At 36.2% G+C, this 24,183-nt stretch overlaps 1 protein-coding gene across 1 annotated transcript in view; it reads left to right on the forward strand.

Annotated features, from left to right (window-relative positions):
- The window catches only part of NRK (Nik related kinase), a 205,818-nt gene that overhangs the window by 135,608 nt on the left and 46,027 nt on the right, over positions 1 to 24,183 (forward strand). The window contains 6 exon segments of the mRNA XM_036271468.1: positions 5,001 to 5,079; positions 6,029 to 6,204; positions 7,973 to 8,036; positions 8,438 to 9,602; positions 12,866 to 12,973; positions 22,978 to 23,045. Coding sequence (XP_036127361.1) covers positions 5,001 to 5,079; positions 6,029 to 6,204; positions 7,973 to 8,036; positions 8,438 to 9,602; positions 12,866 to 12,973; positions 22,978 to 23,045 — 1,660 coding nt within the window.

Consider the following 24,183-nt stretch of genomic DNA (forward strand, 5'->3'; position numbering starts at 1 on the left):
TGACGTATAATTGTCCATATTATTTTTTAACGACCCTTTGTGGTTCTGTGGTGTCATTTCTTACTTCTTTCTTTTTGATTTTGTGTACTTGTGTCCTTTTTCTTTATTTCTTGGTGAGTCTGGGATTCTATCAATCTTGTTTACCTTTTCTAGGAACCCGCTCTTTGTTTCATTAATCTTTCGAGTTTTTTGTTTGTTTGTTTGTTGGTTGGTTGGTTTCTATGCCATTTATTTCTGCTCTGACCTTCAAAAATTATTTCCTTCTACTTACTCTGGGTTTTTCTTTTTATTTACTTTCTAGTTCTTAAGTTGTAGGGTTAGAAAGTCAATTAGAATTATTTTCTTGTTTCTTGAGGTAGGCCTGTAGTGCTGTGAACTTCTCTCTCAAAACTGCTTTCACTGCATCCCATAGATTTTGTGTTGTTTTAGGTTGATTTTCATTGGTTTCCAGGAAGTTTTTACTTTCTTCCTCGATCTCCTTTATAACCCATCCATTGTTTAATAGCATGCTATTTAGCCTCCATATGCTTTAATGTTTTTGTTGTAATTCATTTCTAGTCATGCCATTGTTATCGGAGAAGATGCTTGATATGATTTCAATCTTCTTGAACTTGTAGAGACTTGGTTTTGTTCTAACATATGATCTATCTTTGAAAATGTCCCATGTGCACTTGAGAAGAATTTGAATTCTGTGGTTTTGGAGTGTAATTCTCTGTAGATATCTTTTAAATCCATTTGATCTAGTGCATCATTTAAAATCTCTGTTTCCTTGTTAATTTTTTAACTAGAGGATCTATCCAGTGATGTCAGCGGGGTATTGAAATACCCTGCTATGATTGTATTGCTGTTGATTTCTCATCTGAAGTCCTCCAGAAGTTTTAAATGTATTTTGGTCCTCCTATATGCGATGCATATATGTTTATCAAAGTTATATCCTCCTTTTGGATAGATCCTTTTAATATTATGTAGTGGCCTTTTTTGTCTCTAATTATTGTCTTCATTTAGAAGTCTATTTTATTTGATATGAGTATTGCTACCCCAGCTTTTTTTTTTCCTTTTCCTTTGCTTGGCACTTTTATCCATCCCTTTACTTTCAACCTATGTGAGTCTTTTATTGTGAGGTGGGTCTCTTGTAAACAACACATTTGTGAGTCATGCTTTCTTATCCATTCAGCTACTCTGTGTCTTTAAATCAGAGTGTTTCATCCATTCACATTTAAGGTTATTAATGATATATAATTATTTATTGCCATTTTTTTTTTAATCCTCACCCGAGGATATTTTTCCATTTTTTTGTACAGATAGAGTGGGAGGGAGAGAGAGGAAGGGAGAGAGAGAGAGAAACATCGACGTGAAGGGACACATCGAGTGACTGCCACCGCACAACCAACCAGGGCCGGGGACAAACTGCAACCGAAGCACGCGCCCTCAGCGGGAACCGAACCCGGGTCTCTCCGGACCGCAGGCCGACGCTCTAACCGCTGAGCCAAACTGGCCAGGGCTATTGCCATTTTTTATTATGGTTATTTTTTTCTTTCTATTTCTTCTACTTATAAAAACAGTCCTTTTAACATTTTTTTGCAGTGCTGGTTTGGAGCTAATATATTTTCTTAAACTTTTTTTGTCTGGGAATCTCCTTATTTCACCTTCTATTTTAATAATAGCTTTGCTGGATAGAGTAGTCTTGAATTCAGATCCTTGTTTTTCTTACCTTGATTACTTCATGCCATTCTCTTTTGGCCTATAGTATTTCTGTTGAGAAGTCAGCTGATAGCCTTTTGGGGATTTCTTTGTAGGTAACCTGTTACTTATCTCTTACTGCTTTAGGATTATCTCTTTGTCTTTATTTATTTATTTATTTATTTATTTATTTATTTTGGCATTTTAATCATTATGTGTCTTGGTCTGGGCTTCTTTGTGCTTCTTGAGTTTGTATGCCTTTTTCCTTCACCAAATTAAGGAAGTTTTCTTTCACTAATTCTTCAAATATATTATCTAACCCTTGCTCATTTTCTTCTTCTTCTGGAACTCCGGTGACGTGGGTACTGTTACATTTCATATTGTCCCACAGTTCTCTTAGGCTGTCTTCCTTTTTATAAATTGTTTTTTTCTTTTTGGTTCTCTGATTGGGTGATTTTTTTCTACCCTGTCTTCTAATTCACTCATTCAATACCCAGCTTTCTCTACTCTGCTGATTATTCCATCATTCCTCTATGTCATTCTTCATTTCCAATTGATTGGTTTTGAAGGTTTCTTTATGTTTACTCATGCTGTTGAGCTCTGTACTCATGCTTTTGACCTTCCTCATAATTATTACTCTGAACTCTACCTCTGATATCTTGCTTAATTGCATTTCATTTATCTTTTCTCCTGTAGAATACTCTTATTGTTTAATTTGAGATTTGTTTCACCCTTTTGGCTGTCTCAATGGATTTTGGAGCCTGCCAAATGTTCTGTGTGTGTGTGTTGGTGTTCTGCTTGTTGTGGCTACCTCTCCTGGGTACGGGTTAGTGTGGGTGGACCCACTTTCAACACCACTGTCAAGATTTGCAAGCCAAGGAAAGGTTTAGTTATCCTCTAGCATTTGCCTGGAGGCTATTAGTTTCAGTTACTTGTTGAGCCTGGATGTGTAGCCTTCAGCTGAATGAAAAATTTCTCAGGTGTAAGAGGATATCCAGTAAATAGGATACTTGCTTGCTATCTCACTCTAGATGTTAATGATCCTAAATTTGTATTTCTCTGAACTGGCCTGGTGGTGTTGCATTCCTGAGGGATGGGCTTTTGCTTCTCTCAGGGGCTCTAGAAAGGGGCTTTTTGAATAATATGACTACTGTCCTGTGAGGGAGTGATTCAGCACAAAAAATCCAGTGTCCTCCCCTCCAGCTCCCTCTTGAGCCAGAAGCTCCGGATTCTCTTCCCAGAGTTCCAATCCAGTCTACCTTCCCTCTTCTGGAGTCCAAGGTGAGTGGCTGTAGCTGATTTGGTGCTTTTTAAAACCATTGGTTTTTCAGTGGGAACTACTCACAGCTAATACAGCCCTCAGTTGCTGTCCATGGGCTCCCAGCCTGTTCTCTCACACCTCTGTGGGTTCTACCAGGCTTGATTTGCCATCTTCTTTCTGTCCCTGGTTATACATGTTCTCCCCAACTGCTTTTCATTTGTTTTTTCCTGATAATTTGTGTTTATTTTAGTTGTAATTCCAGTTTGGTCCTGGGAGACAGTCTGTGTAACTTCCATTCACTCTGCTGCCATGTTTCCTTTTTCCCATCCAATATATCTTTATGATGGCTCTTCTGCTCACTTTCTCCATATTAAAAAATCTCTTCCTGTTACCTCTGCCCTCTTTGGCTATTTTGTTTCTTTCTCCTCCTTTACCAAATATCTGAATGTTGGTGATTCCTTGTTCAATGGTTTATATTTATTAAATGCCTAATCTTGTGCCAGAAACTTTTACTTGTAGGTTGCCATTTTATCCTCACAACAACTCCTTGAAGGAATTATTGGTATATTTTTTTATGTTTTTAATGAAGAAAATGAGACACAGATAGGTTAAGTACTTTTCACAAAGGCAGAGCTACGAATTGAACCCAGGTCACCTTACTCTTAAAGGTGTGTTCTTAACAGTTAATTACACTATGTCTACCTCTTTTCCTAAGACTTTCAACTTCAAAACAGATTCTTCTCATATTTTAGACTGCTAAAACATCTATATATTATTTTGCTTAGCTACTAGTCTGATTGACTTTTTTTGGTTTGTTATTATATATTCCAATTTTACAACTATAAATAGCTGCAATACAAAAACACAAAAGAGTGCTTTATCTCCACTTTTGGTTTACTTCTGTTGATAGAAATTATCAATCACATATTTCAAACATATTATCTAGTACAATTTATTATTTATTTGTCACATCTGGGAACAGTGAAGGTTTATGGTCTTATATAAAGGACTGTGTGTTAAAATGAACTTTTCTTTTCAGTAGTCAATTTATTTATTTATTTGTTTGTTTATTTATTTTTTGTCCTCACTTGAGGACATGTTTACATTTATCTTCAAATAGAGTGTGAGGGAGAGAGGGAGGAAGAGAGAGAAATATTGATGTGAGAGAGACACATCGATTGGTTCCCACTCACATAACCCCAACCAGGGCCAGGGACGAACTGCAACCAACGTACATGCCCTTAGCAGGAACTGAAGCCAGGACTCTCTGGTCCATGGGTCGACACTCTACTGAGCCAAACTGGCCAAGGCTATTTGTTTATTTATTTAAAAATTATCCTTATTGTTGAAAGTATTACAGATGTCTCTCATTTCTTCCATTGATCCCCTCCTCCCCACTCCCACCTCACCCCTGCCTTCACCTCACTATAACCTTTGTCCATTGGTTATGCATATATGCATATAAATTATGTGGTTTATCTCTCCTCCCAAAGCCTCTCCCTCTGAGGTTTGTCAGTCTGTTGTCTACTTCCATGTCTTTGGATCTATTTTGTTCATCAGCTTATTTTGTTCATTATATTCTACAAATAAGTGAGATCATGTGTTATTTGTCTTTATCTGACTGGCTTATTTCACTTAGCATAATACTCTCCAGGTCCCTCCATGCCATCTCAAAAGGTAAGAGATCTTTCTTTCTTACAGCTGTATAGCATTCCATTATATAAATGTACCACAGTTTTTTTTATCTACTCATCTACTAATGGACACTTGGGCCATTTCCAGAACTTAAGTATTATAAATACTGCTGCTATGAACATAGGGTTGCATATTTTCTTTCTTATTGGTGTTTCAGGCTTCTTATGACATATTACCAGAAGTGGGATCACTGGGTCAAATGGCAACTCCATTTTTTTTTATATACATATTTTTATCTACTTGTTCCTTAATGTCTATTCAACAATAACATGTGAAAGAACACTTAAAATCTCTTCAGTAATAAGGAGTGTGCTCTGTAGATACCCTTCTCATTCATTCTAAACTTACCTATTTTCCTTTACAGCACTGTGTAACCTTCAGCCCTTGGAAGCCCTCTTCGTTATTTTGCGGGAATCTGCTCCCAAAGTCAAATCCAGTGGATGGTAAAGATGAATGACTTAATCTCCCATACATATTAACTTGATATTTTTATTTAGCAGAGTAGTTTTAATTAATTTGGTCAGTCATGCTTCATCATCCTTTTTGGACAATATTTCCTAAAATTCAATGCCTTAAGTGTGGAATCTAAATGGCTGATTTTCTTTAAAAACAAGCTAGCCAACTAGAAATAAGTAGTACCATCCAGAATATATTATAATGACATTTTAGTCCTAGTGTTAATGACATATTCAGTTGTTTCTCCAGTTATGAGATAGACCAATGGAATCCATTTATAATATATCTTACTGTGCCAGATAGGCAGTCAGTGATTTCGATAGCCCAATGGTTTGGCCCTTAAATTAAACATCTACATCCACAGACCTAGAAAAGAAGACATTCTCCCAGGGTGCTATAGGACAACTGAACTCAGGAACCTTTTTCATTGAAGCTTTTTTATCTAGAACTTGTCATCATTCTAGCTTATTATTAATGCTTTCCCTGCTAGAAGTGGTGACTGTGATTTGATTACTAATATTCTTGCTTGTGATTCAATTTAACCCTTCCTACAGATGCAGGATTTCTTGCCACATCTGTTTTCATGGGCGACTTTATAAAGTTAGTCTCAACAACACTAGTTTCTTAGGTCATTATATATAAACCTCATAGTTCAAACATACCACTTGACTTTTTGCCATATACACACTTCTGAACTCATTGAAGTTTCTAGTATTATTTGGGTAGAAAATGCCAATATCTCTGATCTCTTCTGAGATTTGAATGACATTGTTGTATAATATATACTGTCAAGCTGCAAGATATTAAGGAATTGAAAAAAACAATTATAGTTAAAGGCAACTATACTTCCACAAATATGCCCTTCATAGTGGCATGGCACGGTGGGTGTGGCAGGACTGAGAATGCTCTTTTATCTCTTTGTCTCATGTCTTTTAGGTCTCGCAAGTTCCACAATTTCATGGAAAAATGCATGATAAAAAATTTTCTATTTCGTCCCACTTCTGCAAATATGCTTCATCACCCTTTTGTTTGGAATATAAAAAATGAAGGACATGTTGTTGAGTCACTAAAAAAGCATCTTACTGGAATCATTAAAAAGAGACAGAAGAAAGGTAGAATATATGAACATTCATTTTACTGGAATTACTATTCAGATGACAAAAGAACTTATTCCTTTTTTTTTTTTTTTCAGGAAAAATTTTTTTTAAGAATTAAGCTGAAAGTGCCCTGGCCGGTTTGGCTCAGCAGTTAGAGTGCTGGCCTGAGGTCCAGAGAGACCAGGGTTTAGTTCCTGCTAAGGGCACTTACCTCGGTTGCAGTTTGTCCCCAGCCCTTGTTGGGTCGTACAGGTGGCAACCACTCAGTGTGTCCCTTTCATGTTGATCTCTCTCTCTCTCTCTCTCTCTCCCTCCCACTGTATCTGAACAAAATATGAAAAAAAAAAGAATTAGGCTGGAAGTAAAAATTTGGAGGCCCTTGATACTTAGTTTTCTACTAATGTGCCATTTGCACTTAATTCATTATCTCTAGCCAGTTGCAACTGGCAAGTGTTCATATTTACAAAGACCTTGAAAGTCTCAGGAAGAATTTTGTGATGTTCCAATTTTATTTTAAAAACCTCCTAATTAAAGAAATAAAGTAAATAATAATAATATAAAATGTATATCTTACTTTTGTTTTGATTTGTATTTTTGGCTGACATTTTCATTAACTCCAGTGAGATAAACGGCTTTGTAATTAACAATTTATTGACTTTTAATTTTGAAGTCTGTGCACTCTACAAAGTCTGTGCAATCTCAAATTATAAAGTGTAATTAAAGGGACTAATTTATATAAATAAAAGTAAGCTTCTACATATTAATACCAAGAATGTCAGGATAGATTATCATCAAATCCAGAGGAAATTACTTAAGAAGTTCTTCCTTATAGGTTGTGTGGCACATTCCACATTTAATTGCGGCACCATAGACAAAGTTGAGAGTGGTGATAGAGTGGAAAAAAAAGGAAACCTGAAAAATATAGCAGGCGTTATCAAATTATCTTCAGGGTTGATTGCAGTGTAACTTCTTTCATCTACATAACTATATGTCTCCTATTTTGAAGTGAGAAGTAGCAGGAATTAATTTATTTAAACATGGTGGAAAATTCATTTGATGAGCATTACAAAAGCCAGCCAGTCTCAAATGGGTGCAAAAAGACTCCACATCTACTTGATTTACCAAGTTCCTGACTTACAAGTTTTCCAGATTGTTATCTACAGAAAAAGTCACATTCATATAAAGATTACATAGAAGATGTAAATATAGTTGCTCTAAACAATTAAATAGAGGAAAACAAACTTTTCTGTCTGTGTCTATATTTCAGTACAGCACAGCTGACAGGAAAGAAGCTGAACTTCTCAATGCATTAAGTATTAAACATATAATTTAGATTTTTAACCTTCACCTTGAAAGAACCAAAGATCCTTATCCTCATTTTCAATCTTCTTTGAAAGGACCAAAGATAAGTGTGAATCTGGCTATAAAGTCTTCACATCTAGAGCACATACCCATAAGCCATTTTCACCAGCCATCAAGAGTTTCCCTTGTTCTTTTCTCCCTTTGCCTTTCTCTTTAGAATTGTAGGAATCATACTGCTAAATTTCCTTTCCTATGACCAGAGAAATGAGTCTGTATACCTCAGCTTCACTGTACTGCAAAAGTGGATCTAAGAACCTGGTTAGTGTCTATATCACCAACCAGAAGTGATTTAAAGGGTTACCTTCTTGTTGTCCTTTAAAATTCACTCATCATCCTGAGAAATAAAGGGTGAAATTTGGATAAACTGGGTTACATTAATCTCTACTGACTGTCATGCATTATTTTTTTCTCTCACAACAAGGAATACCTCTAATCTTTGAAAGAGAAGAAGCTATTAAGGAGCAGTACACCATGAGAAGATTCAGGTGTGTTACATACAGAATTTGACAGTTCATGTAAGGCAGTTGATTTCCATGTTGTTGTATTTGACTCAGACAAACTTAGTCTCTTACCATACAGCAAATAACAAATCTCTATTGTCAACAGATACTTGAATAGAAAGGTTGAGGAAAAATTTAATACTATTAAGATATTCCTTAATTTCTAGCAATAGGATGATCAAGTAGATTATCAGACCATTAATATTGAATGCATTAGTAATACAAAGAATATTTTAGACATTACAGGTATGATTCAAGAAAGATTTACTAAAAATATCTTTGGTGCAGAAAATATTTCTCTTTTAAAATAAAAGCATTTCCTCTGAATGGCTTCACTCTACTGACAATTCTAATTGTATGACAAATGTTTGTATTTTTATTTCTAGAGGACCTTGTTGTACCCATGAGCTTCTGAGACTGCCAACCAGCAGTAGATGCAGACCACTTAGAGTCCTGCATGGAGAACCTTCTCAGCCAAGGTGGTTACCTGACCGGGAAGAGCCACAGTTTCAGGCACTTCAGCATCTACAGGGAGCAGCCAGGGTATTTAGGCCAATACAGGCTCAGGACAATGCACCTAGGTCTCTACAGGGGCAAGCCCAGGCATTTCATCGACTACAAGGGGCAGCTCAGGTGTTCATGCCACTACAGGCTCAGGTTAAGGCTAAAACATGTAGGCCCCTACAGATGCAGATTAAAGCAGCTCCACGACTACGGAGGGCAGCCTGGATGCTCATGCCACTACAGGCTCAGGTTAAGGCACCTAGGCCTATAAAGCTACAGACCCAAGTACCCAAAAAACAGCAAGCTTGTGCTCAGCCCCAGGCATCAGAACAGCCACAAGATCTGGACCAGGTACCAGAAGAATTTCAGGGGCAAGATCATGTACCTGAACAACAACAAAGGCAAGGCCAAGCCCCTGAACAACAGCAGGGGCAAAACCAGGTACCTGAACAGCAGCTGGAGCAAAACCAGGTACCTGAACAGCCAGAGGTACAGGAACAAGCTGAGCCCACACAAGCAGAGACTGAGGCAGAGGAACCAGAGTCATTACGAGTACATGCCCAGGTGTTCTTGCCTCTATTGTCACAAAACCACCATGTGCTGTTGCCACTGCATTTGGATACTCAGGTGCTGATTCCAGCAGAAGGACAAACCAAAGAGTCACCTCTGGCACAGGACTGGACACTAGAGCCCCCACAGGCAGTTGGTTCAGTTCAAGAACTGATACAAGGACTATCAAGAAACTTGCTTCGAGCACCAAATTCACATAACTCAACGCCACTTGGTCCACTGCAAACCCTGATGGAAAACCTGTCATCAAACATGTTTTACTGTCAACCAGAACAGGCACAGAAGAAAAAGTCAAAGGTTTCTAGTCTAAGGCAGGCATTGGCAAAAAGATTATCACCAAAGAGGTTCCGGGCAAAGTTATCACGGAGACCTGAAAAGTTGGAATCCTCAGATTTAGAAGCCTGTAGGCGAAGGCGTCAATGCAGATGGGAAGATATCTTTAATCAACATGAGGAAGAATTGAGACAAGTTGCAAGTGTAAGAGATTATGATTTTTTACAATTATCTTTATTGTTGAAAGTATTACAGGTGTCCCCCCTATTTCCCCCCATTGACCCCTTCCATTCTGCCCCCCCCCCAGGCCTTCACACACTATTGCACTATTGTCTGTGTCCATGGATTATGCATATAGGCATATATAAACTCTTTGGTTAAACTCTATTCATACCCTTCCCTCTGAGATTCCTCAGACTGTTGTATGTTTCCATGTCACTTGATCTGTTTTGTTCATCAGCTTATTATATTCATTAGATTCCACATATAAGTGAGATCATTTACTGAGTGAAATATGCAGAGAAAATATGCTAGTACACACCTATGTTTTTCCTCTGTAAAACAAAATGAAATAAATATTCCTTATGTCCCAGAGAAGATTAAATAATTGATGCTTCAAATAAATGATCCTGATATTTCCAGATAATTGTAACTTAATTTGAGAAAGATTTGCTTGAATGATCCAGGTAATTGATTAATATATCTGTGGAACTATAGCTTTATTAGTTTTCTACCTATTATTCCCTTAATGAATAAAGGGAAACCATACACATATTTAAAATTACAATTTGGACCTTTTTGAACTTTACACTGTTACGATGCCCCCCCCCCTTTGCCCACCTCCACTCAGCCCTTATCCCACCTTCCCTTTGGCCAACACCACAAGGTTGTCTGTGTCTATGGGTTATGCATTAGTTGGATCTTTAAAAATTATGTCAAAAGTTCAAACTTTCCAATACCTACTTTATTAACCAATGTCACCCAAATAAATTCAATACAATTTTTTAAAGCTTTCCAATATAATGTACTAAAAATAAACGCAATTTTTTTTTTGTTTTAATTTGGTTTCACTCTTCTAACATCTAAGTTAATTTGCTCGCTCTTTCCATGAAATGCTGAATTGTACCACTTAATTGAATTGCACTAATTTTTGTAATTCAAGGTGTTTAAGTCAAGCTTCAAATGAGAAGAAAAATAAGTTTCCAAAATATTTTGTACATAGTTACCACATGTATCACTTGTATCAATAATTTTCCATCCATTTTACATAATTAATAAATGAAGTGTCATGCATAGAACATGACATATCATAAATTTATCTCTGCACTCTTTCAAAATGTGAAACATATTATGTTAATCGCTTTATCTTATTTTGGAATAGTCAACAAAACTTTGTTCTTTCAAAATTCTTTAATATCAGAGGATATAATTTGGCTGGAGTTGGTGAATTCAATGGGACAAATCTGATCTGACAATGAAAGGTTTGTGGGCTTCATAAGTGAATAAGTGAAATCAACAAGATTTAGGAGAGAATTTTTTTTCTAATACTTAAAAGCATCTATTTACAGAAGAGGAATCATTGTGAGGATCCTAACTTAAACCCTGGTATCAGCATTCACTTATCTAATAATTAATGTAGTAATTAAAAATGAATCTGTCTGAATATCTGGATAGGGGATTGTTTTGCTTTGTGCCCATTGAGCCAATAGAACAAATTCAACATGAGAAAAATTAAAAACAGCAAGAGAAGAAAGGCCCAAAAGAGGAAACAGATATCTAACCCCCCCACAAATGGGAGGTAGGGAGAAAAATAAACCAGATAGAGAAGAGGAGATATGAATCTAGAATGGTGATATTTGCCCTGAAAATTAGCCATTTAAAATGCTAATAACTATTCTCAATGAGCATGTAGTAATAACTGAATCTAATGGGTTTCACATTTGTGAAAAAGACTAGTATGCATCCTTGCAAAACTCTTAGTGTTAATACCATGCACATATTTATTGTCATTTAATGTTTTAAATATATATTTGAGAAACCACTCTATAATGGAAAAAATGAGTAATAGTTACTAATCTCATAACCCTATGGTTTTGTACAAGTATTCATATCTTTATGAGTAACTGCTAAAGAAAACATAAAGGAAAAGTACATTATTGATGCTGCAGTCAAAGTCATAGGTCTTTTGAAATACCGGAAAATTTATTAGTGCTTAGAAACATTCCTGATATGTCAACTCACCAGAAGCAAGGAAAACACATTTTCATTACTCTCTTTGAATAGAAGAAATAAAATTGACTGGCTTAAATGGGAAAACAGAAACTTTTGTAAGCTCCCAAGGGTCAATTAGGGAGAACTATTTGCATTGCGATATTACAGAACTTCCATTGCACAAAAGGACCGAACTTTGTAGTTATAAATGCATACTAAACATGACAGTTTGAGATTGTGAGTTACGCTTCAGTCCAGAGACTCGTTTTTATTGCGGTGACATTGGTTAATAATACTACATAGGTTTCAAGTGTACATAACTATGATACATGATATGAATTTTGCATTGTGTGCTCACCACTCAAAGTAAAATCATCTTCCATCACCATATATTTGGCCCTCTTTACTCTTTACTAGCCCCCAACACCCTTTTCTCTGATAACCACCAGAGTCTTGTCTGTGTCTATGAGTTTCAGTTTTACATCCCACATGTGAGTGAAATCATGTGGTTCTTAGCTTTTAAAAATATTTTTTATTGATTTTTAGATAGAGAGAAGGGGAGAGGGAGAGAGAAACATCAGTGAGAGAAAACATCAATTGTCTGAGTCCTGCATGCCCCCCACTGGGGATCAGGCCCACGAACTGGGCATGTGCCCTGACTAGAAATCAAACAAGTGACCTCTTGGTGTATGGGTCAATGCTCAACCACTGAATAACACTGGCTGGGCAGTTCTTAGCTTTTTTTGACTGGCTTATTTTGCATAGCATAATATTCTCAAAATCCATTCATGTTGTTGCAAATGATAGTATTTCATCATTACTTATGGCTGAGTAGAAATCCAGTGAATATATGTACCACATCTTCTTTATCCAATTCATCTATCAAAGGACACTTTGGTTGTCTCTATGTCTTGGCCATCATTAATAAGGATGCAATGGACATAAGGGTGCACGTATCTTTGTGAATACAGAGATTCTTAATCTGGGTCTAATAGGTGACCTTCAAGTGGTCAATAATCCCCCTGTAAATATATGTGGATATGTGTATATTTATATAGTTTTCTATGGAGAGTCTGTATCATTCCTCAGATACTGAAAGAGACCCAGAGCTAAAAACTTGTAAAAGCTGTTGGTTTAGATCAATTTTAATGTTTGAAAATTATTCATTTATACTATGCATCAGGATGCATAGGGTTGCTCCTATCCTTTTCATTTTAAAAGCAACAAAAATATTTATTCTTCTTTTGTTTCAAAAGCACAAAGAAGATGAATCATCAGACAATGATGAAACATTTCATTCGATTCAGGCAGAAGTGCAAATAGAACCATTGCAGCCATACATCCCAAATCCTAAAGGAAATGAGGTAAGTTTCTCAATATTAGTTGCTGTGACATTAATAAGTGCCTAGAACAGTGGTTCTTAAACTTTTTGATCTCAGGATCTCATTATACTCTTAAAAATAGCAGACCCAAAGAAACTTGTGTGTAAGTGATTTGTGACATACAATATTTAACATATTAGAAAAAACAAAACATTAAAATATTTATTAATTTGTCCAAATTTCAAAAGATGGCAGCAGGCAGGACCAGAGTGGGGGTGAGCATGTGAGAGAGTGAACTAGTGTGTGAGAGAGTGTGAGTGCATATGAATGTGAATGACTAAACTCGGGCAGTGCAGAGACTCAGAGTAGAAGGTTCCTGTGCTGTGGACAGAGAGCAGCCGGCTACCATGGTAAGCAGCTCTTCACGGCACTTCTTTCTGCACTGTGGGGAGGTCCCACCACTTTAGAAGATCCCAGATCTTCCCTTGGAGGAGGCAGTGGGGAAGCTAGGGCCCAGCAACCTGAGCAACAAGTGCACCTGGCACCATCAGACCAGTGGACACCCAATGTCAACACAGAGCAGTACACAGTAATGAATCGGCCAAGGTGCCAATTGCAGAAGCCACAAACAGCCGGGAGCCCAGCACCATCCCCCACAATAGCAGCCCATCAGAGTCGAGATATACCTCCAGCAACAGAGGCTGGTGAACAGAATCTATCCCCAGGCAACAGAAGCACAGACCAGCAACTGAGACCCATCCCCAAAAACTATGCAAAGGCTGAGCAGGAGTTTAGATTCATGGGGTAGCAGCACACCCCAGCCCCATCGGCAGGACCTGGGGCTCCACAGAAGCCTGTGCTACCCAGCGACCCACAAGAGCTGTGGGAAGCTAGAACCTGAGAAGGACAAGTGCGATCCAGCTGCCCATAGGACCTGTGGGGTGCTGGAGCACCAGAGAGGCCTGTGTAACCCAGGTATCCAGAAGATAAGCATAGAGCCGGGTTTCCCAAAGGACTGTGTAATCCAGGTGCCCAACATATGGGCAGGGAGCATTGCTCCAGCAGGATTGAGCTATACAGCTACAGGTGGCACCAGTGACCAGCTGGAAACACAGCTCCAGAAGGGCCCACATGATCCAGCAGCAGCACCTACCAGGACACACACACCCGTACCAGCCCCCAATAGTCAATCCTCCAAGATCCATAGCAGGCAAGACGCGACTCACAACAAAACAGTCTGGGAGGCAAAGTAGCCTTATTTGATATATAGTGAGCTGCATACACATCCAAACATTCCTCAGAGAGTCTAGAGCTAACAGGCAGCTAAAATGGGAGACAAAGAAACAACACCCAAAGGAAAGAAAAAGAGGAATCCCCAGAAAAGGAACTATATGAAATGGAAGACAGCAAATTGTCAGATAAAAATTCAAAGCAATGATTTTAAGGGTGCTCGAACAATTTGATGAGAACTACAAGCAACATAATAAGAATTATCAAGTGCTCACAGGGAATTACTTCAGCTTAATAAAAGGTAGAAGCTACGCATAAAAATCAAGAGGAAATAAAGAATGACAAAGCAGTAATGAAAATACCTTTGAAGGGTTCAATAATAGATTAGAAGAAGCTGAAGACTGAATCAGTGACTTAGAAAACAAGGTAGAGAAAAACACGCAAGTAGAACAACAAATGGAAAAAAAAATTAAATCAGGAGGAAAGTTTAAGGGAGCTGTGGGACAATACAAAACATAACAACATTTACATTATAGGGATACCAGAAGAAAAAGAATCAGAGAAAGGAATAGGGAACCTGTTTGAAGAAATAATGACAGAAAACTTCCCTAAACTGGTGAAGCAAAAAGTCACACAAGCCCAGGAAACATAGAGCGTCCTAAGCAAGATGAACCTCAGACGACCCACAGCTAGACACAGCATAATAAAAGTGGCAAACATTAAAGACAAAGAAAATCTTAAAGGAAGCAAGAGAGAAACAGAAAGTTACCTACAAACGAGCTTCCATTAGACTGTCAGCTGATTTCGCAATAGAGACCATGCAGGCCAGAAGGGAGTGTTATGAAGTGTACAAAGTGATGCAAGGCAAGGGTCTGAATCCAAGACTACTCTATCCAGCAAGGATATCATTCAAAGTTGAAGGAGAAATAAAGAGCGTCATGGATAAAAAATAAAAAAAAGTTAAAGGGATTTACCACCACCAAACCAGCACTCTAAGAAATGCTGAAGGGACTGTTGTAAAAAGAGGAAGAGAGAGAGAGAGAGAGAGAGAGAGAGAGAGAGAGAGAGAGAGAGAGAGAGAGAGAGATGGGCATTGAATTAAAATGGTAACTAATAACTATCAATCAATAATTACCTTAAATGTAAATGCCTTAAATGCTCCAGTCCAATAACATAGGATAGCTGATTGGATAAGGAAAAGAAATCCATATACATGCTGTCTACAAGAGACCCACCCACCTCAAAACAGAAGACTCACACTGGATGACAGTGAAGGGATGGAAAAAATATTTCCAAGCAAATGGAAATTAAAAAAAAAATTGCTGGTGTAGCAATAATCATATCTGACAAGATAGACTTCAGAACAAGGGCCATAATAAGAGACAGAGAAGGTCACTATAATATTAAAAGGAGCAATTCAAAAAGAGGATATAACCCTGGTAAACATACACACACCAAATATGGGAGCACCAAAATATATTAAAAAACTGCTGGAGGACGTCAAGGGAGAGATCAATAGAAACACGATCATAGTGGGTTACTTTAACATGCCACTGACACCACTGGATAGATCTTCTAGGCAAAAAATTAACAAGGACATAGAATCCTTACAAGACAAACTAGATCAATTGGACTTCATTGATATTTACAGAACATTTCACCCCAAAGCTGCAGAATATACGTTCTTCGCAAGTGCACATGGGTCATTCTCAAAAATAGACACAAAGTAATTCTCTACAAATTCAAGAAAATTGAAATCATATCAAGCATCTTCTCAGATCACAGTGGCATGAAACTAGAACTCAATTACAATAAAAACACTCAAAAACATTCAAACACTTGGAAGCTAAATAGCATGTTATTAAACAACTAATGGGTTACTAATGAGGTCAAGGAAGAAATGAAAAACTTCCTGGAAACCAGTAAAAATGAACACACAACAACAAAAAATCTATTTGACACAGCAAAAACAGTCCTCAGAGTGAAGATCATATCACTATAGGCCTATCTCAAGCAATAACAAAAATTTCTAATTGACTTTCTAACCCTACAACTAAAAGAACTAGAAAGTAACAAAAAGAAAAACCCAGACCTAGTAGGAAAAAGGAAATAGTAAAGGTCAGAGCAGAAATAAATGACATAGAGACTAAAAAAAATAACAATTCAAAAGATAAAGAAAACAAAAAGCTGTTTTTTTAAAAAGATAAAAAATATCGATGGACCTTTAGCCAGACTCACCAAGAAACAAAAAAAGAGAACACAAATATACAAAATCAGAAATGAAAGAGGAGAAGTAACAACTGACACCACAGAAATACAAAGGATCATCGGAACATACTATGAACACTTATACGCCAATAAATTGGACAATCTAGGAGAAATGGACAAATTTCTAGAAACACAGAGCCTCCCAAAACTGAACCAGGAAGAGAAAGAAAACTTGAATAGAACAATAACAAAAAAGAAAATTGAAGATGCAATTAAGAAACTACCAGCAAACAAAACCCAGGCCCAGATGACTTCACAGGGGAGTTTTACCAAACATTCAAAGAAGATCTAATACCCATTTTCCTCAAAGTATTCCAAAATATACAAGAAGATGGGACACTTTCGAACTCATTTTATGAGGCCAGCATAATCCTAATTCCAACACTGGATAAAGACACTACAAAGAAAGAAAACTATAGTCCAATATCCCTGATAAACACAGATGCCAAAATCCTTAACAAAATATTAGCAAATCGGATCGAGCAATATATCAAAAAATAAAATTACTCACCATGAACAAGTGTATTTTATCCCAGCCATGCAAGGATGGTACAATATTCAAAAATCAATAAATGTGATACACCACATAAACAAAACTGAAGATAAAAACCATATGATCATATCAATAGACGCTGAAAATCATTCAACAAAATCCAGCACCCATTTCTGATAAAAATACTCATCAATGTGTGAATACAGTGATCATATCTCAACATAAACTAAAAGCATTCCCCTTAAGAATGGGAACAAGACACAGATGCCCACTTTTGCCACTCTTATTTAACATTTTACTGGAAGTCTTAGCCACAGCAATCAGACATGAAGAAAAAATAAAAGGGATTCAAATTTGAAAGGAGGAAGTGAAAGTGTCATTATTTACAGATGACATGATATTGTACACAGAAAACCCTAAAGACTCCATCAAAAATCTACTAGACTTAATAAATGAATTTGGCAAAGTAGCAGGATACAAAATTAATGTCAAGAAATCAACAGCATTCTTATACACCAATGATAAAGTCACAGAAAGAGAAACTAAAAACAATCTCATTTATCATTGCAACAAAAAAATTAAGATACCTAAGAATAAACTTAACCAAAGAAGTAAAGGACCTCTTCACAGAAAACTACAGGACATTGAAAAAAGAAATAGAGGAAGATATAAAAAAGTGGAAGCACATACCTTGTTCATGGATTCGAAGAATTAACATCATTAAAATGTCCATACTACCCAAAGCAATCTATAGATTCAGTGCAATCCTCATCAAAATATCAATGACATACTTTACAGAACTACAACAAATACTCCAAAAGTTTATATGGAACCAAAAAAGATCCCAAATAGCCACAGCAATCTTGAAAAAGAAGAACAAAGTATGAGGGATCACATTACCAGATTTCAGGTTATACTACAAAGCCACTGTCATCAACACAGCCTGGTACTGGCACAAGAACAGGCAGATAGATCAATGGAACAGAATAGAGAACCCAGAAATTGACCTAAGACAATATGCTCAATTAATATTTAACAAAGGTGGCAAGAGCATACAGTGAAGTCAAGACAGTCTCTTCAATAAATGGTGTTGGGAAAATTGGACAGCTACATGGAAAAAAAGAAGCTAGAACACCAACTTACACCATACACAAGAATACTCCAAATGGATAAAAGACTTAAATTTAACTCATGAATCCATAAAAATTCTATAAGAAAATGTAGGCAACAAAATCTCATACATCATATGCAGCAGAATCTTCACTGATATGTCACCTAAGGCAACTGAAACAAAGGAAAAAATGAACACATGGGACTACATCAAACTTATAAGTGTCTGCACAGCAAAAGAAACAACCATCAAATCGGAAAGGAATTTCCCTGTATGGAAGACCATAATTGCCGATGATGCATCAGATAAGGGGTCAATTTCCAAAATATATAGAGTGTTCATACAACTCAACAAAAGGAGTACAAATAACCCAATTAAAAAATGGGCAGAGGACATAAATAAACATCTCTCCAAAAAGGACTACAAATGGCCAAAAGACATATGAAGAAATGCTCAACATCACTAATTATCAGAGAGATGCAAATTAAAACAACTATGAGGTATCACCTTACACCTGTCAGAATGGCCACCATCAACAAATCATCAAACAACAAGTGTTGGCGAGGGTATGGAGAAAAGGGGACTTTAGTAATCTGCTGGTGGGAATGCAGACTGGTGCAGCCACTATGGAAAACACTAAGGTATTACCTCAGAAAGTTAAAAGTTGAACTGCCATTTGACCCAGTGATCTCACTTCTAGGAATATACCCTAAGAAGCCTGAAACACCAATCAGAAATAGTATATGTTCATAGGGGACATACCCCTATGTTCATAGCAGCACTATTTACAATAGCTAAGATCTGAAAACAACCCAAGTGTTAATAGATGAGTAGATAAAAGGTGTCATACATATACACAATGGAATAAGAAAGAGAGATCTTTTATCCTTTGAGATGACATGGAGGGACCTGGAGAGTATTATGCTAAGTGAAACAAGCCAAGCAGAGAAAAACAAATATCTTATGATCTCACTTATTTGTGGAATATAATGAACTAAAAAAACTGCTGAACAAAATTAACCCAGAGACATAGAGGTGGTGTACAGACTGACAAGCCTCAGAGGAGGGGGCTTAGGGAAGAGATAAACCACAGAACTTACATGCATGTATGCATGATCAGTGAACATAGACAACAAATCTGGGAATGGGGCGGTGGGGAAGGGGAGGAGGGTATCAGTGGGGGGAAAATGAGAAACATTTGTAACAAAAACAAATTAATAAATAATTTTTTTTTTTATCCTCACCCAAGGACATTTTTCCATTTTTTTGTACAGATAGAGTGGGAGGGAGAGAGAGGAAGGGAGAGAGAGAGAGAAACATCGACGTGAAGGGACACATCGAGTGGCTGCCACCCGCACAACCAACCAGGGCCGGGGACAAACCGCAACCGAAGTACGTGCCCTTAGCGGGAACCGAACCCGGGTCTCTCCGGACTGCAGGCCGACGCTCTAACCGCTGAGCCAAGCCGGCCAGGGCATAAATAAAAAAATTTGAAAAGAAGAAGAAGGTGAGGGGATTAAGTAAGGAAAAAACCAAAACTCATAAACACAGACAACAGTATGGTGATAGAGACTTGATTTGGGCTGGTGAACATACAATAGAATATACAGATGATGTGTTGTAGAATTGTACACCAGAAACCTGTATAATTTTGTTAATCAATGTCAGCCCAGTAAATTCAATAACAATAACAAAATAAATAAATAAAGTATTTATTAATTTATTTAAAAATAGTAAAAGGATTACATGTTAACCTGAGAAACAATTCTTAATGAAAAAAACTCTTATCCATTTTGCTTGCTAGATTCTCATGTCTGCTGCCTTTATTCTGTTACAATGTGTTGTTTAGGTCAAAGTATATGAATAAAAGCTTGCTTCTCAAAAACATATAGCTTAAAAGGGAGAATTTTCATAGCCTTTTCAGATAATTGTGGATATTCTTTGATAATACACAAAAACTGGAGAAGTGAAATTTAAATCTCTGTGAATGAAATTTTGTATATTTAGTAACATTAAAATCTATTGGTTTATTATGTGCTGTGAATAGATGTTTTATGCATGCACAGTTTTGTATCTTTATGTGCTGGTCAGTTGGAAAATATTGGTTCACTATTTGTGTGCATTTTTCCATATGTTTACACATTACATTTCATTATGCAACATCAAAAAACTGCATTTGTTAATATAAATTTCATCATAAACATTATTGAGTATTAATAAGCTGTAAAGTGTATGGTGACAGATATGAGTTTATATTTTTTTTCCAATTTTTATTAATTTATTTTTGTTTATAGATGTTTCTCCTTTTCCCCCCTAGACTCCCTCTTCCCCATCCCACCCCCTACCCCCATAAGCATTGTTGTCTATGTCCATTGATTATGCATACATGCTATTAGTTGTTTTCTCCTTTAATGGACAGACTTATTTCACTGATTTTAAATGAAATGCCTGCCAAATACCCAAACTGAATAATCATATTCTGTCTTGTTAGTGATTCTTTTAAGTAAAAGTTTGCCTATAAAATTTGTTCAGCTTATAACATTAATAAATGCCATGAATAAGTAGGTGTCTAAAACAGTGGTTCTTAAGTGTTTGGTCTCAGGATATCTTTTGAAAATTATAAAATAATATTTTTCTCTCTGTATTCTTTTTATTGAATTTATTGGGATGACATTGGTTAATGAAATTATATAGGTTTCAGGGATACAACTCTACAATACATCATCTGTATGTTATATTGTGTTTTCACCACCCCAAGTTAAATTTCCTTCCATCACCATTTATCCCCCATTTACCTTCTTCTACCTTTCCCACCCCTACCCCTTTCCTCTGGCAATCATCATACTGTTGTTTGTATCCATGAGTCTCTATTTTTTTTCTTTGCTTAATCCCTTCTCATATAGCCCCCCAATGTTTTTTTTTTCTTGATCATTTCTGTTCTGGGATGTAGTCTATGATAGGGAATAGTTAATCTAATCTGTGGTTTATTTTTTTATACTTTTGGGAATAATTAAGCCCGACCTGGTGTCCAGTTTGGCTTTTGTTTTCACAACTATATTAACAACTGTTTAGCACATGGTATTGGTAACTCAAGTTGGAATTTAAGTTCCTGTGCAGACCAGGTAGTATCATCATAGCCAGCATTTCTAACAGCTAGTCATCTATAAATTTCTTGGTCACTAAGGGCGACTAAGTGAATGGGTGAAAACTCAAAAGTTCTTGCCTTACTGATAGTGGGCCAGGAGTCTCATTGTTGTTCTTAATAAGCACAAGGGTTCCAGATAACTACATTTCTTCCTTCAGAACACTTCACAGTAGTCTACTGTGACATTTGTCGTGGACAATTTTCCTTTTTAAATGTTTTTTTTTTCCTGATATTAACAGTCTTTTGAAGTGAGTATTGTTTGATAAATACTAACCATGGGGTGGGGAGCTGGATTGCATTATTTAGCTACAAGCAGCAATTTGTCTCCCTCCCTACCTTATAAAATGATTATTTTATTCTTACCCTAAGCATGGCACCTGAAGCAGGAAATATAATGAGCTGTGTCTGATTGGTTTGCCTTAGCATGTGCTATTCTTACTAATCATTATCTTCTACTCATTTTTCAGACCAAATATAGCCAATTCATATTAAACATAGCCTTTTTTATTGTTGCCCTTTATCTCTTCTATGTAATTTTGGCTTCTGATTTATTAGTGTCAATAAACTTCCTGGGATCAGCTTCATGCTGATCTAGAGACCTGGCCTGGATCTATTTGATGCCAGCTATCTGAATCAAACAAAAAACTCAGTCAGCTTATTCTGCATACTGCAAATATCTGCTTATATTTGGAAAAACTCATTAGCAAAACATATAAACAATTGACATTTTTAATTTCTTATCTATCTGTCTGTCATAGTGTAAAGACAATCTTGGTAAGTCACTACAGAGAGAAAAATAGTGTAGCAAGGTAAGAACAGGCTTGTTTCACTTATTTTAATTGTGTCCATCCATCTATCTGTCTATCTATATCTGGAAACTATAGAGTAATTTTTGTCAGCATGAAAATGCCAGAATTTTTAAAATTGTAACACTTGAATTTTTCTTTCTAAAGAATCTAGTCTGACTACCTTGTTGAATGTCAAAACAACCTATACTTTGGGTAGCTAAAAAAATATTTGGAGTAGAAACCCAGTGATATAAAACTAAATGAGGCAAAGCAACACTCCATCATCCTATTTAAGAATGTTGGTGGAAAGTTTTTCTGCCCCGCTAATGGAAGCTGGCATATTATATGTTTTTTTCAGGTCTTTTGCTATATTAGATGAGTGAATAATTAACACAATTCAAATGAATTCATTTAGAAGTGGAAAAAGTATTTGGAACACTTGTCATTTCAGTCAAATTTTAAAATGAAAAATACTTTTTAAAAAATGGAACTCTTTTGACTCAGTGATTTTAGTGATGTGTATATGTGTGTGTTACACTTTTTGAAAATCTAGGGTTAGTTTAAAAGAGTGAGTGAGAAATTTGAATTTAAATTCTGAGTGAGAAGTTTGGACTTGATATAAAAAAGTAATATGAAAACATAGAAATAATATTAAATTAGCAGTAGAAAGACCTATATTCTGATAATAAATATTCTTTGACTTGATATAAAATTACTTAAAAAGTCATTTTCCCTTTCTAGGCTACAGATTTCTCAATAACAATATGGGGGTGTCAGGTTATATGATCTCCAGAATCCATTATTATTCTAAATTCAAGGCTATCATCAGAAAATATGGTTAAGCAGTTATAAGTAACTATGAAACTACAATATATTGATATAAATTAGATTTTATAAGTAGGATTTTAAGGAAAACATCTCTATATGAATAAAGACTTTTTTTTCTATACATTATACTCAAAATGATTTATAATGGAGAATTATATCAAAGTACTGCATTGTGTCTTTAAGGTCCAAGAAAGATCTACTTCTGTGCCTTATAACCAGGATCGTGCACACCACGTCAAGTTCTCTTCAAGGTGTGTGTGTCTGATTTTTTACTGAATATTTATAACGACATCATCATCAATGATCCATATTTAAAACCTTAATTGTAATGATCCATTAACTAGATTTTTCACATTTGGATGTATGCAATCACAGTGTCATTTAGTTTTATAAGAAGGTGGTAAGATCCCCATTTAATAAAAGTAATAACAATGAATTTTTTCAGCTTTCAATTAGTAATTTATAATAAAAACAAGTATAATTTAATTTGTATAATGCATTTCAATCACAAATTATATCATGTACTACATGATAAAACATATATATATAAATAATCCCTAACTTCAGAACTAATGACACAGAATGTGCAAGCCTGAAATGATCTATAGGGAAAAGCAAATCTAAAACTCAACACTATATCAATGATAATTTGTACCTGTCTCTGTATTTCTTATGTCTTTAATATTGGTGAATTTCAGTAATTTTCAAAGGTCATGTTTCATCATCACCCAAGATTATTTTTTCCATTGCTTTTTTAGAGACAGTGGAAGTGGGGGAAGAGTTGGGGGAAATGAGAGAGAGAAAAGCATGGATGTGAGAGAGACACATTGATTGGTTGGCTTCCACTCCTGCCCCCACTGGGGCCAGGGATTGAACCTGCAACCCTGGTACATTCCCTTGACTGGGAATCAAACCCATGACCCTTCAGTCCACAGGCCAACTCTCTAACTACTAAGCAAATTGAAAGCTAAATTTGAATGTAGATTTTCCTTGAAAATCATACCCCCTCCAACCTCAGTTTGTAATGGATACAACTTAGTCTATATTCATTCACTTAGTCATTCAGTAAATATTTATTGAGCACTTACTATATTCAATACACTAGAGAGCATGTCAGAGTTGACAGTATGTAGTATGTATATTCCTAACTTGTTATATTTTAAAAATCCATATATTTATGTCCTTGGATTTAAATTATGTATACAAATCTTGGAAAATTCAAAAGCTAGATTGAGAACTTTTTCTTTCTCTGTATTCAATTAATGAACTGCCATAATTCTTCTGGCCACAAAGGAAGGAAGGAACTCCTTTAGTTTTGTGTATCTCTTTAGTATCATGGGGTATGCCTTTAATAAAACACTATACGTAAAAAAATTGTTATTGCTGTTA

Source organism: Molossus molossus, unplaced genomic scaffold (assembly GCF_014108415.1).
Source record: "Molossus molossus isolate mMolMol1 unplaced genomic scaffold, mMolMol1.p scaffold_m16_p_2, whole genome shotgun sequence".
In the NCBI taxonomy this organism is placed as follows: Eukaryota; Metazoa; Chordata; class Mammalia; order Chiroptera; family Molossidae; genus Molossus; species Molossus molossus.